Here is a 14,180-nt window from a genome sequence, read left to right as displayed (position 1 = left end):
GGCCAAAAACCCCGCAGGGGGCGGCCGCCAGCAAGGTAGCACCGCCTGCGGGCGTTGCCTCGCGGGCAGAACCGCCGCGGAGGCGGCGGCGCCCGCAGGGGCGCCAACCTACAGGGGCAGCACCGCCTGCGGGCGTTGCCCCGCCGGCTGAACTGCCCGCGGAGGCGGCGAAGCCCGCGGGGGCGCCCACCTGCAGCGGCAGCGCCCCCAGCGGGCGTGCCGCCCGCAGGCGAGGGCAGCGCCCCGCCCCTCGCCGCACAGGCCGCCGCCAGCAGGGTGGCGGCGGCGGCGGCAGCAGCAAAGGATAGTAGGGCATTAGGGTTTTCTGGAAAAAGACAGTTTTGCCCCTGTGAATTTAAGAAATTCCAGTTTCTGTCTTTTATCCAAATTACGAAAATATCCCTATGAATTCGAAAATTCCCTATATGTCCCTGATTTCAGAAAATATTAATTAATTAAAAGGTTTAGTTGATTATTATTTTTTATTATCTAGTAGTCCTACATGATGATGATTATTTATGCATGTGATGTATGATGTGTGGACGGATGATCATGGACGACATCTTGTGTACTTGTGATTATTATTATTGAGGTCTGCGAGCCTCCATTATATTTCTCGTTTATTGTCGGGCCTGCGTGCCTATGATTAAGTTGTAATCACATGAGGAGGCGTAGCGGGAGCGTGGATGCGATAGCGGGACCCACGAGACGGACGATCGTGATGCATGTAGATGCATCAAGATGTCGACGGAACCGACGAGGACGAGATGAACGATCACAGGGCATGGAGATGCACCGTTGCACACATAGATCTTGATGTGAGTGATTAGGCCTACTGGCTTGGGCCTAATCATATTAGGTTGTGGTCCATGATCATCTGGTGTGATTGCTTATACACATACTAGATATGTATATATATTTGCATGCGATGTAGATATATATTAAATATGTATATGTGTGATATGTCATATTAGGAGACCAAATTATAGAAACATCTCTCGATAATATTAAGTCGGTAAACGTGAGGCAATTAGATTGACCCACGTGGCCTTCCATCGTTATGAGTAGGAACCGATTCCCGGTGTAGGTTGAGTTGGTCGAGTCCCTCGAGACTCACCTATATCGCGATTCGCTATCTTGCTTACGACATAGAGATGTCACCGGTGACCTTAGGGCATGGCATGCTTGGTCGAGTCCCTCGAGGGTATATCATCAAATCAGACTCATCTTGTAACGAAGGTGTTGACTTAACCGAGCATCATGGTTGGTCGAGTCCCTCGAGGCCATGGTGATTCGGAGGCCGAACAGGACGGGAATCACAAGGAGTTGTGATCGGCAAGAGTTGCCTACCTTTTAGGCTTAGTGTGATTGGTCGAGTCCCTCGAGGTTACACTAAGACGCTGATTGGATCCTGATCCCCACTAGAAGTCTGCCGGAGACTTCCGTTTCACGTGCTGAGGGTGTTGCGTGACTCGTTAGTAAAATAGTGGGAGCATATTAAGATAGAAGTCCATATCTTGATAGTTTATTTCTTGCAAAATCTGCATGTTATTCATTTTTGCTACATCTTTATTTTCAAAAAATGTCGCTTTCAAATCCCTTACGTGGCATACTTGATGTCAACCGCCTCACTGGTCCAAATTATACGGATTGGCTCCGTAACTTGAGAATTGTTCTCACAGCGGAGAAAATTGTGTACGTCCTTGATACAGTGATGCCTACGCCCGAAGAAGGGGCAAGCGAGGATGAGATCGCTCGCTACGTGAAGTACATTTATGACTCCACTCTTGCTCAGTGCTATATGTTGGGCTCTATGACTCCAAAGTTACAGAGACAATATGAAAAGATGGATGCCAGATCCATTCTCCTACATGTCCGCAAATTGTTTGAGGAACAGGGAAGGACTCAACGATATGAGATATCCAAGAGCCTTTTCCGCGCTAGGATGACTAAGGGGACACCGGTTCAGAACCATGTCTTAAAGATGATTGAGTGGATAGAGAAACTCACAGGTCTAGGAATGGTCCTAGAGGATAACTTGTGTGTGGACATTGTGCTTCAGTCCCTACCAGATTCCTTTTCACAGTTCATAATGAATTTTAATATGAACAAGCTTGAGGTGACTCTCCCAGAGCTCCTCGATATGTTGAGGGAGGCAGAGAGTACTATTAAGAAAGAGAAGCCAATTCTCTACACTAGTGAGACCAGAAAGAAAACGAAAGGAGAAAGGTCCCTTAAGAAGGGAAAGGGCAAGGGCAAACAAGGTAAAGCAAAGGTTGCTAAGAAAGACCCAACAAAGGACAAAGGTCAGTGCTTCCACTGTGGTAAAGATGGGCACTGGAAGAGAAACTGCAAAGAGTACCTTGCAGAAAGGGCGAAACAAAAGCTTGATGAAGCTTCAGGTACATTCATGATCAGTCTCCATTTGTCAGACTTTTATGATAACACATGGGTATTGGATACCAGTAGTGCTTATCACATATGCAATTCGTTGCAGGTTATGGCAAGGCCTAGGAGACTAGAGAGAGGCGAGATGGACCTCAAGATGGGTAATGGAGCAAAAATTGCTGTATTAGCTGTTGGCGAGGTCGCCCTACATCTGCCTAGTGGAGCTTTTATTGCATTAGATGCATGTTATTTTGTTCCTTCTATTATCAAAAACATTATCTCCATTTCATGTTTAACAGTTAGTGGATATAAATTTGTTTTTGAGAACAATGGTTGTTCGATATTATTAGATGATAAGATCATCACGAAAGAAACATTGCATAATGGTTTATTTATGTTAGACACCACTCCACATATCATGAATGTAAATGTCTCCAAAAGGAAACGAGATGAGTTGAACAGTGCATACCTGTGGCATTGTAGGCTAGGTCACATCCATGAAAGAAGGATTCAAAAGTTGCTAAATGATGGATATCTAGATCCATTCGACTATGTGTCATATGCAACTTGTGAGCCTTGCATTCGTGGAAAACTGACCAAATCTCCATTTAGTAGAACTGGAGAGAGACCCAATGAGTTGTTGGAACTCATACATAGTGATGTATGTGGACCTATGTCAACTCATGCCATTGGAGGTTACTCCTACTTCATTACATTTACTGATGATTTCTCAAGGTATGGATATGTGTACTTAATGAAGTACAAGTCCGAAGCCTTTGAGAAATTCAGAGAGTATAAGAATGAGGTGGAGAACCAGACTGGAAAGAGTATCAAAACTCTTCGATCAGATCGAGGAGGTGAATACTTAAGTACATAGTTTACTCAGTTCCTCAAGGACCATGGGATATTATCCCAATGGACACCTCCTTATACACCTCAGCTCAATGGTGTCTCTGAAAGGAGAAATCGTACATTATTAGATATGGTACGGTCCATGATGAGTTTCGTTGACCTACCCATCTCATTCTGGGGATATGCCCTAGAAACCGCAGCTTACCTTCTGAACAGAGTTCCAACTAAGTCAGTAGTGTCTATATCATATGAGATATGAAAAGGGAAGAAGTCTGATCTTAAGGTTGTTAAGATTTGGGGCTGCCCAACCCACGTTAAAAGACACAACCCCGATAAGTTAGAATCAAGGACAAAGCGATGCATATTTGTGGGGTACCCCAAGGAAACTTGTGGGTATTACTTCTATCATCTCGAGGACCAAAAGGTCTTTGTAGCTAAGAGAGCAGTGTTCCTTGAGAAGGAACACATTCTTGACGGAAACAATGGGAGAATGATAGAATTGAGCGAGGTTGGAGAACCAAGCTCAAGCACCACTCTACAGCCCGAGTCTGTTCAGGTACCTAATACACAAGTATCAACTTTACGCAGGTCTGATAGAGTATCCCATCCTCCTGAGAGATATGTGGGACATATTAGAGGAGAGGATGTAGAGGATATTGATCCTCAAACCTACGAGGAGGTTATTATGAGTATAGACTCCGGGAAGTGGAAAGAAGCCATGAATTCTGAGATGGATTCTATGTACTCCAATAAGGTTTGGAACCTAGTTGATGCGCCCGAAGGTATTGTACCCATCGGTTGCAAGTGGATCTTTAAGAAAAAGATCGGAGTAGATGGAAAGGTAGAAACCTATAAAGCAAGGCTAGTGGCTAAGGGGTATCGTCAAAGGCAAGGTGTTGACTACGACGAAACTTTCTCACCCGTAGCAATGCTAAAATCCATCAGAATTCTATTGGCTATTGCAGCACACTATGATTATGAGATCTGGCAGATGGATGTGAAAACCGCATTCCTCAACGGGAACCTCGAGGAGGAGGTGTATATGATGCAACCTGAGGGATTCGTGTCCAAGAACTGCCCAAATAAGGTGTGTAGGTTGCTTAGATCCATTTATGGACTAAAGCAAGCTTCCTGAAGTTGGAACATAAGATTTGATGAGGCAATCAGATCTTATGACTTCGTTAAGAACGAAGATGAGCCTTGTGTATACAGAAAGGTAAGTGGGAGCGCTATCACCTTTTTGGTGTTATATGTGGATGACATCCTCATCATGGGAATGACATAGGAATGCTATCCACAGTAAAGACTTGGTTATCTAGACACTTCTCCATGAAGGACTTAGGGGAAGCATCTTATATCTTGGGGATTAGAATCTATAGAGATAGATCCAAAAGGATGCTTGGCTTGTCTCAGTCTAGGTACATAGAAACTATTGTCAAAAGGTTTGGCATGGAAAATTCCAAGAGAGGTCTCATACCGATGAGACATGGGATATCGCTTTCTACGAGTATGTCCCCAAAGACTCCAGAAGAAAGGGCGAACATGGATATGATACCTTATGCCTCAGCAATAGGGTCTATCATATATGTCATGCTATGTACTAGGCCTGATATAGCGCATGCTCTGAGTGTCACGAGCAGGTATCAGGCGGATCCAGGCTTGGAGCACTGGAAAGCAGTAAAGTGTATCCTTAAGTACTTGAGAAGGACTAAGGATCTTTTACTAGTATATGGAGGTAATAGCCTTAAGGTGGAAGGCTACACTGACTCAAGTTTTCAGTCTGATGTCGATGATAGCAAGTCGAATTCAGGGTATGTGTACACCTTGAATGGAGGAGCAGTGTGCTGGAAGAGTTCCAAGCAAGATACCACTGCTGACTCGACCATAGAGGCGGAGTATATTGCTGCATCAGATGCAGCAAAGGAGGGAGTCTGGTTGAAGAAGTTCATCACAGATTTGGGAGTCGTGCTGGGTAGCGAGGAGCCGATCTCCCTATATTGCGACAACAACGGGGCAATTGCTCAAGCGAAGGAACCTAGGTCTCATCAGAAATCTAAGCATGTTCTGATGAGGTTCCACCTTATCAGAGAGATCGTGACCCGAGGAGATGTAGCAGTGGAAAAGGTTCCATCCGAAGATAACATTGCAGATCCACTGACAAAGCCGTTGTCTCAGATTGTCTTTGAGCGTCACAGGACTCTGATGGGGATCAGACACATAGGTGATTGGCTTTAGGTCAAGTGGGAGATTGCTAGTCATAGGTGCCCAGCAAGCCAATCACGTGAGTGATGGCACGTGTGACTTGATACAGAATCTTTTTGCTTATTATATTTTGGTGTATATCACTCTATAAATATATATATATATATATATATATATATATATATATATATATATATATATATATATATATATATATATTGTGATTTCCTTGGATTTGTGCAATGGGAATCGGATCGTGATGAGATCACGATAATGAGATCGATTCACCTTTAAACATATATCCTAAATAATCCCGGTCATAGGTTACTCGAGAGGGACATCGTGATAACCGGACAGACTGGTGTGCTGTATACCTGTCCATATGATGGATGCAGCTGGTCTCATAGCTGCTTGTGTAGGGACACTAGGGATACAGTATAGGTGCTCATTGGAGAATAAGTTCACTGATTGATTCGCTTACGGAATGCTGGATGGTTGATGATGCCTTATTGTCAGACAACGATTCCGTAGTCCTAGTGGTGTATTTGGTCCTTAGACTTGAGACACCAAGGATGTCCTGTATGAGTGCTCCACTCTTTGATACCAGACTTATAGGTTTGGCTGTTCCCAGATCTAGTACAGTTGGTCATTGGGAGTGATAGTCGACCTTACGAGGGCTATTGAGTGTCGACAGAGGATCATCCACTCTCGGCGTTATGAGAGGAATATCTCATGTGTTCTTGCTCAGACAAATCCCTGGCCAGGGTCATTCGGGTTGAGAGAGAAAGAGTTCTCTGGGAGAATCCGATTAGAGCGAGACTCGAGTAGAAACCGTATGGGTCTGACAGCACCATGCTCGATATACGGTCTCTGGGATATTGGATGGATGAGAGATTATAGGTACATGGTAACTGAGGACAGACAGGTCCAATGGATTGGATTCCCCTGTATCGTCTGGGGACTACGGCGTAGTGGCCTAGTACGTCCGTAGTCGATGAGTCAAGTGAATTATTACAGAGATAATAATTCACTCAGTCAGAAGGAGTTCTGACAGGTATGACTCACGGCCAGCTCGATATTGGGCCTAGAGGGTCACACATATATGGTAGGCATTGCGATGAGTAGAGGTTCGGATATGAGATATCCGACGGAGCCCTTGTCTTATTGGATGCAGATCCAATACCCACTAAGGAAGGACCCATTAGGGTTTGACACGGGATCTCTATAAATAGGAGGGATTCACAGCCTCATAGGCTAGAGTCTTTGCTTGCCCTTCCTATTCTCCTCTCCCTCTCCACCTCAGAGTAGGCCTGGAGTTTTTTGAGGAGCATCGTCGCAACCCTACTGTGTGGATCACCACTAGAGAGGAGGACGCTCGACCTCCTTCACCCTCTCCTAAGGATCTGCAAGGAAACAGGGATATACGATCTCCCTAGGTAACACAATCTCTATACGCAGTTTTGTGTTTTGCGGATTTTTGCGCATCAATCTTCGCACGACGACGAACATCTTTTTGGGAATCGGGGATTTTTGTTTTCTTGTTCTTCCATTGCGCATGTGATGTCGCCCCCATGATTTCCCAATAGACCAGTGCTGCCAGTTGGGGCGCCACCATCAACACCTTCAACGACCTCAAGGGTGACTACCTCACCCACCTAAGGCAGTTGTGAACGTGAAGCTGTTGGTGGAGGATAGAGAGATAGCTGTCAGGGTGGGGAAGGGGTCCGCCACCACCGATGCCAATGGTACTATCGTTCGCCGTCGATATCGTCTACCATCAAATGTTAAAATTATCTTTTTACCTTTTATTTTTATATCCTTGTCGATAAAATTAACATAAAGACAACTAACTTCAGGGGCAATTTGTAACATGCCTTCGTTACTTATAATAAGGAATTTGACTGTAAAGTTAGAACCTCGTAAGACTGGGCCAAGGGGAAGGGCCAATATACACGGTCTTTGTTGTAAAAATGAATACATTAAGTGTTCCATGGCTGTTCTTGGTCATCCACGTTGCAAAGATCTACACATAAGTTCTTCGACGATGTTTCTGCTTCTGTTTGGTGCAAATTTGCACGAGTCTCCATTTGCAACATACATTTTATCCTCACTTTTTTGTGCTGATTGACTTGTTGAGTTGGGTAGAGCCACAACACGTGCATGGGTGTGGTTGCGCTTCAGCTTAATTCTGCTGGTACACTTTTTGGACCCTCACAATCCAACTTGGCAAAAATGATAAAGCTACATTTTCAAATCCTATAATGTAACATGTTTGAGGTTTCTCTCTTTTTCTTTCATCACGTCGGCATTTTACTGTAGTTTCATTTACATCAACCTATTTTGTTTTCTCTACTGCATAACCCAAGATGACTTTATTTTCACATTATTAGTGCATTGCCTTATCTGCTGTGTTAATTGTTACTGGAAGGAAAACTACTAAAGATGTAAGTCATTTTATTTATATTATAATCAATATATGGATTTGCTGATATTATAAATTATGTGGCATCTCTAAATTCATGACAGATCATGTCCATGAAATCTTGTGTTTGTTTGTATCACCTACTCAAAGGATCAACTTAAGCACCACTTGTATATTCTGGTGCAGGTTTTCGCTATGCCAGAAACCTCACTGGGATTCTTCCCAGATATAGGCGCTTCATATTTTTTATCAAGGCTTCCAGGATTCTTCGGTAATTCTAACTTATTTGTCATGTATGTCATATTGTAACACTAGATCAAAATCTTTACCGCACCTTTTAACTTCGGTAATAATCTGAAAAGACGCAAGAGGAGATTCCATCTGTGTCCATCATTCCAGGATATGGCCTTTCTCTTGAAATAGATGCTCTAGCAAGTAGTAGAATGGACGGTTTTGGCATTGCTAGTTTCCAGGAGGGCAAGATTAGATGTTAAGAATATGGTGACATGAGTGACATTATGATTTAAGTGTTAAGTTGGCTTGTCTCCCTCTGAGACAGTGGCGTGTGACCTTCAATCTCTCTCTCTCTCTCTTCTTCTATTGCAGGAAATGACTTCTTTGGTTTTTAGGAAATTTTTTATATATCTGATTCTTTTGATATTTCAAAGCTGGTGCAAGATTTCAATCTATATGCATATAATCAGTAATTAATTTTATTCTCAGGGGAATATCTTGGCTTGACTGGTGCAAGGTTAGATGGGGCTGAAATGCTTGCATGTGGCCTAGCAACTCACTTTGTCCCTTCTATGGTATGATTTTTCATAAGTTACTGTTCTTTTTAGTGTTCCTTTGTTCTTCAATTGACATATTGATCTCATAAGGTTCCTTGCTTGCTCCTTCTCACTCTTGCCTCGTGGGGCCTTGCAACTTGGGTTACTTATAAGTTTCCGTCTGTGTTACCAAGTTTGCACAATGTTCTTTTAGTTATCTTTCTGAGGTCTCAGATTGTATTGATCTCTGCCAAGGAGGGTTTTCAGAAGTCATGAATCTGGTGAGAAACGTATTTCTAATTCTTGTTTTGCTAGCTAACAGAATTTGGCATATCTGGAAGATTTGCTCACTAAGGTGGAAACTTCTGATCCCTTTGTAATCTGCGCGAGTATTGATCAGTTCTCACAAATGGTGCCTCTGAAAGCGAGTAGTGCTTATAATAGGTAACTTAATGATCCATTACTCCCCCCTCTCCTCTTCCACATCTTTCTAACATCTGTTGGTTTGTTCATCACAGTGATTTTATGTGTGCGCATGTGCATGAATGTTAAGGGTATCTGGTACATATGCATGTTATTGGAACATATGTAATTCACCTACAGTTAGCTTTCCATAAACAATCTCAATCACTTAAAAGTATTCAAATCTAGTTTCATATGATGTGATCTTTTCCCAGCTCACGGTGTTGTCAGCCCTCTTGTGTTATATTTTGTTTCGTGGGTCTGTTGGAGTCTGAAACAAGTGTTGGATTTGTTTATGAAGCTTTAACATATGCTGCAAAATTCTTAGAGATTTGTGAATTCTTGCATCATTTTTCATTGAGTTATTATGGATTGTTAATTCGCGATATTCTTTCCTTCTTTGTCTTTAGTTCTTTCTCCTATTTCTTTTTTATTGTCCAAGCAACAATAGATTACGGTTTTGTTGTTGTTGTTGTTGTCGTCGTTGTAGGTAATAACAGATTATATTAGACATTGAGAAGTAAATTTCAGAGAAAGCAAATCTGGTTTAGAGTAAAAGAAATATTTTGCAGCCTATCAGTAAAATGTTTTCTTCTTATTATTCCGTCTGTTTAAGAAACTTCTTAGTTTCTTTTTCCCTGGTGAGCTTGGAGAAACTTCAAGCGGATTGAAAACCAAGTAGGCTTTGTATGAGAAAAGGCGAAACCTCGAGCTAATTTGTGACTACATCAGTATAGGGCAGGTCAGTGGGGACTGCATAGTCTTTAGAGGTCAGATATACAAGGCAGTGTATAGTGAAAGGGGATTACTCCGAAATGATAATGAAACATAACATGTGTAAGTGTTGTTCATTTTGTCCTGAAGAGCATATTGACATCTTTAAGTCGATGAAGTAAGTATCTTGAAAATTGGATTAATATATTGTCCTCAAGGCAGTAAATACGTGTACTCTCACGTCGCACATCATAGTATATATGTATACTCCTACACCGCATGTCATAATATATACATACATTTCCATGCCATATGTTATCATAGTGTATATGTGCACTCTCATATCGCATGTTATAATACATACATGCACTCTCACACTGCAAGTCATTGCATATACGTGCATTGCATGTTGTAACATACTCGTGCATTCCTACATTATACGTCATAGAAAACATATGTACTCTCACATTGCATATCATCGTATATGTATACATATAAGATATTTTTATATCAATTCATATATTTTTATACTTACAATATATATACATTCATATTTAGCTCATAACTAGCTCATGACGTTTATATATGTCGAAACATGCTTTCCAAAATACATTATGCATATGATAATTTATATGATTACTATTTTACTATGAATTAAACTTATATTTATCTAATTAAACTTAAAAATTAAGATGTTAAGGAAAGATCACATTGCTGGAGTAATACACCTATAAACTTGGAAGTATATGGTCATGAGATATGTTAATTAAGAACCCTAACCCTTGAATCGTTAATTTATAATAATTCATTGCAATAATTCATTGAAAATTTTTAATAAAATCTCTTCTAAAGTAGATTATACTTAACCTAAAATTTTATTTAAATTTCACTATGAATTTTCTAACAATTCACAGTATAATCAAATAAACTAGTTAGTGTCAATCAAACCATCATATAATTCTACGAAGAAACCTTACTTCATTATTTTAGTTGACTAAATGATATTGAATTATCATCAAATTTAATAAAAAACTAGGAGAAATATAAAACTAAATGCACACTAAATTTTATTTTAAAATAAAATTATTTGAAGGCTAAACTACTCTCCTAATGCAACTACCAATATCTATTCTATTATATTGAAATTGGATTGAAACTATCTAAACTTATAAACCTAATATCTTGGTGTACATAAGTGATATTCACTCAATTTTAAATCTCACAAAACTCCAAGGGAATCTTTTAAAGCATATCAAAAGGCTAAGACTTAATCATATATCTAAGGAGGCTAATTCAGCTTGAACATAATCCCTTCTTAGAAAATAGGAGATTCTGAGTACATTAGATTATCATAGTAATAACTCTATGCACTGATATCACATTAAGGTCATACCAGAGACTTTAATCCATCCGTAAGAGAATAATCCAAAATATATTAAAAATTATAGATAAATTCAAAGTCTAGATTACTTAGAAAGTAGTTGGAAAAATCAGCTTATAATATGTAAAACTAAAACTCTAGGTATAGCAAGAGGAGTTGAGTTTTTCTTATCTTAATCTTCCTTAGAGCTAGGGTTACACAACTTCCCCGAGAGAAGCTAAGAGAATAGTTAAAGAAGAAAAAAAATGAGTTGTGGGTTATCAAGTTGGTAAAAAGGATGAGGCCAAAATAAAGTTTATGTGTTTAAGAGATTGTCTCAAGATCTAGGGTACAATCCTATTTGACCTCATTTCAAGTTTTTTTTCTTCTTTTTTTACTAATATAATTTTAATATTACAATAATCTTAATTAAGTTTAATAAAAATAATATTTTTTTAATCTAAACTTGTCGTCCTTCAATCTCCCTTATGTATCTTAGTATTTAGTATAACACTCATCTTTAATTTACATATCTATTTAATTTTTTATTACTTTAGATAGTTTATTATCCTCAATGGATTATTCGTCCTGCCATTAATCACATGGAAGGTTTATTTTTGTTTTTTTGGAACTTCGCTTAATCTATTCATCTTAATGCTTCAATGATTTTCAATGTTTTGATCTATTCTTGATCTTGTAGATTGGATATAATTGACAAATGCTTCTCCAAAGAAACGGTCGAAGAAATTATATCTGCTCTTGTAAGTTGATTGGCATCTTTCGGCGAACATATTACTCGTTTTCTTCTTTAATTTCTTCTTTCTAAAGTTCATCCATGTTGCATTATCACTGAGTTCACACTCGCTCTAATCGTTTCAGGAGAAGGAATCTGCTAGCATGGTTGATGAGTGGATTGTGGTTGCAATTCAGGCATTGAAAAAGGCATCTCCTATCAGTCTAAAAGTCACTCTTAGATCGGTATGGGGCTTTCTTTCTATGAGCCCTTTTCTGTCGATACGCATAAACATTTTTCATCTTGAAATCAGTAATTATGTTATTAAGCTTCATGCCTATTAATTGATGTGTTGGTCATACATATACAACAAATTAATCTTCTATAAAAATACTGTGGCAAAGGCTGAATGCTGTGATCTACCTTTAAAATATATTAAGTTTTTTACATTAAAATTAATGTTGTTTTTATTTTTTTCTATAAAAATACTTATTGTTTTCTTGTATCCTTTCGTTTTAAGTTCTATGAAGGAGGTTGCACTCGAGGGCTAATTATAAATTACTTTTTGTAATTAGTTATCTTTAGTATTTCGATCCATATACTTTGAAAAATTATATTGGGGTTCATATGCTTATGAAAGTAAAATATTTAACTTGTTTTTCCTCACTTCATTGATTTTACTGACGAAAATATTATAGGATTTATCAGTGAGCACGTACGATATTTTCGTAAATGTTTCACTTTCATAAATATAAGGATCTCAATATAACTTTTAAAAGTATATAGATCGAAATACTAAAGATAATTAATTTTAAGTATCACCTCTCTAATATATGTAAAATATCTTTAAAAATTTATATTACCATAGCAAACTGCTACTTGTGTTCCCACTTGGCAAATTCTCATTATATCATTACAACACTGACTGAAGATGACAAACCTTGCTGCCACGTTATAGTACGATTACTCATTTGCCACCTGACATTCTTATCATCTTTCAATGTTAATGCTGTCATTGTATTTCAAAACAAATCCTATATCGGAGTACTTTTGTGGTCATTATTAGTATACTATTCTTATTATTTGTATCATCATCGTTATTGTTGTTATCATCATCCTACATTGGTGCACTTTCCATATCTCAATTACGTCTTTTTGTCTCATTTGGATGCATGTCTGCATGAATTTCTCGGATGTATTTATGTCACATTTCTCTACTTTGATTGATGTCACATTGTTTTGCCTTGACGACATATCTGTAGGATGATAGTCGTTGATGAGGGGGAGATGGGGTTTCCTTTCACCTTGGGAAATAATATTAAGTGGTCTTGCACTTGCTTGATTGGCGATAGACAGACAGACAGACATTATCTTTGAAAGAGCCACAAATTTAAGTCTAATCAGACTTATTTGGTTCAGTTTTTGTTCACCACGATATTAATCTGGATCAAGCTTTCTATATATATATATCAGTGTCTGAGCATGATGGTGCATGTTGCTGATTCTGTGTTGAACTACTACTTAATGCGAGGATCCAGATCAGAGAAGGGAGACTGCAAGGAGTTGATCGTTGTCTTACGATGGAATTCAGATTGTGTTGTCATATATTACGTCTCGAAGCCAGCAAGGATTTCTTAGAGGTACCTCACAATAAGCACCTGACATGCTTCCTTCTCTGTCATCTAAAACCCTTAATTCTTCTGCAGGGTTTCAGGGCTATATTGGTGGATAAAGACAGGAATCCGAAGGTCTGGTTCTTGACGACTGATCCTTAACAAAACTTAAGATTCCATGAAACACCCGACGACAAATTTCTTGTAATCCTTGTTTGCAGTGGGAGCCTCCTAGATTGGATCTGGTAGATTCCAAGGTGCTTGATCAGTATTTTGCCGAGGTCGACGACGCAAACTGGGAGGACCTAAAACTCCCATCAAGACGCAATCTAGCTGCCAACTATGTGTCAAAGATGTGAAAGGTATGAGGAAGCTTCTTCTTCTTCCCCGTTGACTCTCTCCATACAAATCAAAGTTATTAGATATATAGAATGTTTAACTGGTTTTCTCTTCCTAGGAGTATTGATGAATAAAAGGAGGTTCTTATGTTGGGTATGCCACCTTCACTCTACAAAGTTCAGACTGGTATTGTATTGGTCCGTGCTAATCTATTGTGTGTCATTACATCGATATATCGTTTATATATATATATATATACTGTTGGGTGTATCGTAAACAATATAACTATATTACATAAATAAAGTTGGTATGAGACTATTGTAAA

The 14,180-nt window shown here is 39.3% G+C and overlaps 1 protein-coding gene across 3 annotated transcripts in view; it reads left to right on the top strand.

The window, feature by feature from the left end:
• LOC135583436 (probable 3-hydroxyisobutyryl-CoA hydrolase 3) overlaps positions 1–14,180 on the top strand; it is a 25,013-nt gene extending 10,833 nt beyond the window's left edge. For all 3 annotated transcript variants that reach the window (XM_065150920.1, XM_065150918.1, XM_065150919.1), the window contains 9 exons: positions 8,051–8,135; positions 8,588–8,673; positions 8,957–9,078; positions 11,871–11,931; positions 12,050–12,148; positions 13,442–13,543; positions 13,610–13,651; positions 13,738–13,878; positions 13,974–14,180. In XM_065150920.1, the coding sequence (XP_065006992.1) occupies positions 8,051–8,135; positions 8,588–8,673; positions 8,957–9,078; positions 11,871–11,931; positions 12,050–12,148; positions 13,442–13,543; positions 13,610–13,651; positions 13,738–13,875 (735 nt within the window). In that variant the 3' untranslated portion in view covers positions 13,876–13,878; positions 13,974–14,180. The remainder of the gene's footprint in view (positions 1–8,050; positions 8,136–8,587; positions 8,674–8,956; positions 9,079–11,870; positions 11,932–12,049; positions 12,149–13,441; positions 13,544–13,609; positions 13,652–13,737; positions 13,879–13,973) is intronic.

The sequence above is a fragment of the Musa acuminata genome, chromosome BXJ3-5 (genome assembly GCF_036884655.1).
Source record: "Musa acuminata AAA Group cultivar baxijiao chromosome BXJ3-5, Cavendish_Baxijiao_AAA, whole genome shotgun sequence".
Taxonomy (NCBI): Eukaryota; Viridiplantae; Streptophyta; class Magnoliopsida; order Zingiberales; family Musaceae; genus Musa; species Musa acuminata.
Note: the sequence above shows the minus strand (reverse complement) of the source record. Positions and strands in the feature narration are given on the sequence as shown.